The sequence below is a fragment of the Pyxicephalus adspersus genome, chromosome 6, assembly GCF_032062135.1.
Source record: "Pyxicephalus adspersus chromosome 6, UCB_Pads_2.0, whole genome shotgun sequence".
Lineage (NCBI taxonomy): Eukaryota > Metazoa > Chordata > Amphibia > Anura > Pyxicephalidae > Pyxicephalus > Pyxicephalus adspersus.
Genome location: NC_092863.1, coordinates 57,994,979 through 57,997,500, shown reverse-complemented (window position 1 = coordinate 57,997,500; position 2,522 = coordinate 57,994,979). Strand labels below are relative to the sequence as shown.

Sequence of the window (2,522 nt, the reverse complement as noted above, 5' to 3'; positions counted from 1 at the left end):
TATATATCGTTTTGTTTTCAGCTTTTTATGTTTTTGCATTTTTTACTTTACCTGGCTCATATCTGGACTCTGGTCACATTCCCATCTTTTCTCCATTGCCTTCATCTCCTTTAGAGCCTTGCATTAATAATAAGAAAAATATACCTCACATACTTCAGCAATTGTGGGTCTGGCCAGGTGACAGCAGAGGTCCTCTGTTTATTATTATCCAGTATTTATTTAGCGCCATCATATTACGCAGCGCTTTACAATGCCCAAAGTCATGTCACTAGCTGTCCCTCAAATGGGCTCACAATCTAATGTTCCTTCCTATGTCATTAACACAGTCTAAGGTCAATTTAGGGGGGAAGCCAGTTAACCTAACTGAATGTTTTTGGAATGTGGGAGGAAACCGGAGTACCCAGAAGAAACCCACGCAAACACGGGGTGAACCTGCAAACTCCATGCAGATAGTGTCCGGGCTGAGATCTGGGACCTAGCGCTGAAAAGGCCAGAGTGCCAACTTCGGAGTCACTGTGCTGCCGCCTTCTTTCTCCAACAGGGCAAATCCTAAATGCTGAAGAGTGGTACAATGTAATGTTGTGGGGCTGCTGTAGCAATTAGAGAGATCAGCAGCTCATTGTACACTTAAACATGAGCATTTTATTATGACATGACATTATTTTATTGCTCAGCGATAAGTGTTTACTAGAACGAATGTGCAAGGAGGAGTTGACTGCTGCTTTGTTCAGTATGCCTCTTTTTGATATAATATAGGCTTTTCCACTCTATATTATAAGCAATGAGCTTTTTATTAAAAAAATTTTTTTTGCTTCTTTAGGATCTTTTTGATCGGTTTATGCTAGCATTTGTTGGGTTATATGAGTAAGGGGTATGTTTTTATTGTGTTTTTTTTTTTTTTAGCTATTGTTTTTGAGAAAAAGCTATTGTTTTTGTATTTGAGAAAGTGGTATGAGTATACTTGGGGATTCATCTTGTTGGGTTCTGCCACTATATACTTACGGTTGGAATGGTTCGATGTTGTCACAATTTGCCTGAGAAATTAGCTGGTTAGTCCTTAGTAACATGTTACTTTATGATGTGTCGTGTAACTGATACATTTACGTTGGGCCATAATGTTGCACTAGTAATCTCTAGGATTTTTAGTGTAAGAATGAGAAAATCATCCCCTTTAAATCATGAGTGCAAGTTTTTTAGCATTCGCTTTTGAGTTTAAGGCACAGAGCAAAGCCTCCGTGTTTTAAAAAGTGTAATACATAAAACTGGTTGTCATTTATCTCAGAAAAGTTGCATTGCCAAATTGTTTCCAAATGAGCAGGAGTCTGAAATCGTCCATGAACATCCCAGTGAAATCATGTGATGATCCAGATTTTTAATATCTTGTGGTAATTAGGCTGATTTATCTACTCCCAGAAGAGCAAAACCTCTCTAGTGGTTAGAGACGCTCGTTTTTATTGATGGAGGTTCTTCAGTTTATTGAGAAGCATCAGCATGCCCAATTGTTCACACTCAAATGTGTAAGGTTGATTGGTGAAATACTTCAAGAGCCACCATTATTGTAGCAGTCATTATTAGGCTTGATTATTCAGTTTGAAAGTTTGCAAAAATAGAATTGTTCCCCTAGCATTTATCTACTTTATATATAAATTATGTCATATTTAGTGCAAGAAACTAGGAAGCTGACAACTTCAGTATTGTTTTTGGCTACCAAGTTTCAGCCTCCATACACAAGCAGCATGTTCTGTTAAAGAAAATTATGTTGTGTCCTTTCTTACTACCAAGTACAACATGCAATGCAGTGTCAATAAGCATAGCATACTGTCTTTTAATGAACCCCCAAAATAATTCCTAAAACTTTGTATACCCACATTTATCTATGTGGTCTCTGCACCCCACAAAATTGGCCTATAACCAATTTACAATACAGATGGTGAAGTAGCTAAAAAATGTGTACCATAAACTCTTTTGTTTTCAGTTGGCTAGGTATTGCCTTAGAACAGTGATATGTAACTTTTGTTCCACATTCAAACAAAGAAAGTGAAAAAAGTCTTCCTCATTGCTCTGTTTCTGTGTTCTTTCCCTATTACATTTTAACATTGCAACATGCTGGCCTTGACTGCCTAATTTCTGCATCCAGGAAATGAATGAGGACCATAGCACGCCCAAGAAAGAAAAACAGGAACGCATATCAAAGCATAAAGAGAACCTCCAGCACACTCAGGCTGAGGAAGAAGCTCAACTCCTTAGCCAACAGAGACTGTACTATGAGAAAAACTGCCGACTCTTCAAGAGGAAGATAATGATCAAAAGGCATGAAGTTGAGCAGCAGCACATCCGTGAGGTATAATTTTGCTTTCAATTTAGTGCATTTCTGCATATTTCCCAGTAGGCTTAATGTTAATAACCTGATTACTTTTTTTTCCTGGATCTCATGTGTACATTGATGCTTTTATAAAATTGGGTACCTATTCTGTTTAAAAGTTTGCAAAAAAATGGAATTGTTCCCCCTAGCATCTAAAATA

The 2,522-nt window shown here is 37.5% G+C and overlaps 1 protein-coding gene across 5 annotated transcripts in view; it reads left to right on the top strand.

Moving 5' to 3' along the window:
- The window catches only part of TAOK3 (TAO kinase 3), a 121,389-nt gene that overhangs the window by 107,466 nt on the left and 11,401 nt on the right, over positions 1-2,522 (top strand). For all 5 annotated transcript variants that reach the window (XM_072415959.1, XM_072415962.1, XM_072415960.1 and 2 more), the window contains one exon: positions 2,138-2,341. In XM_072415959.1, the coding sequence (XP_072272060.1) occupies positions 2,138-2,341 (204 nt within the window). The remainder of the gene's footprint in view (positions 1-2,137; positions 2,342-2,522) is intronic.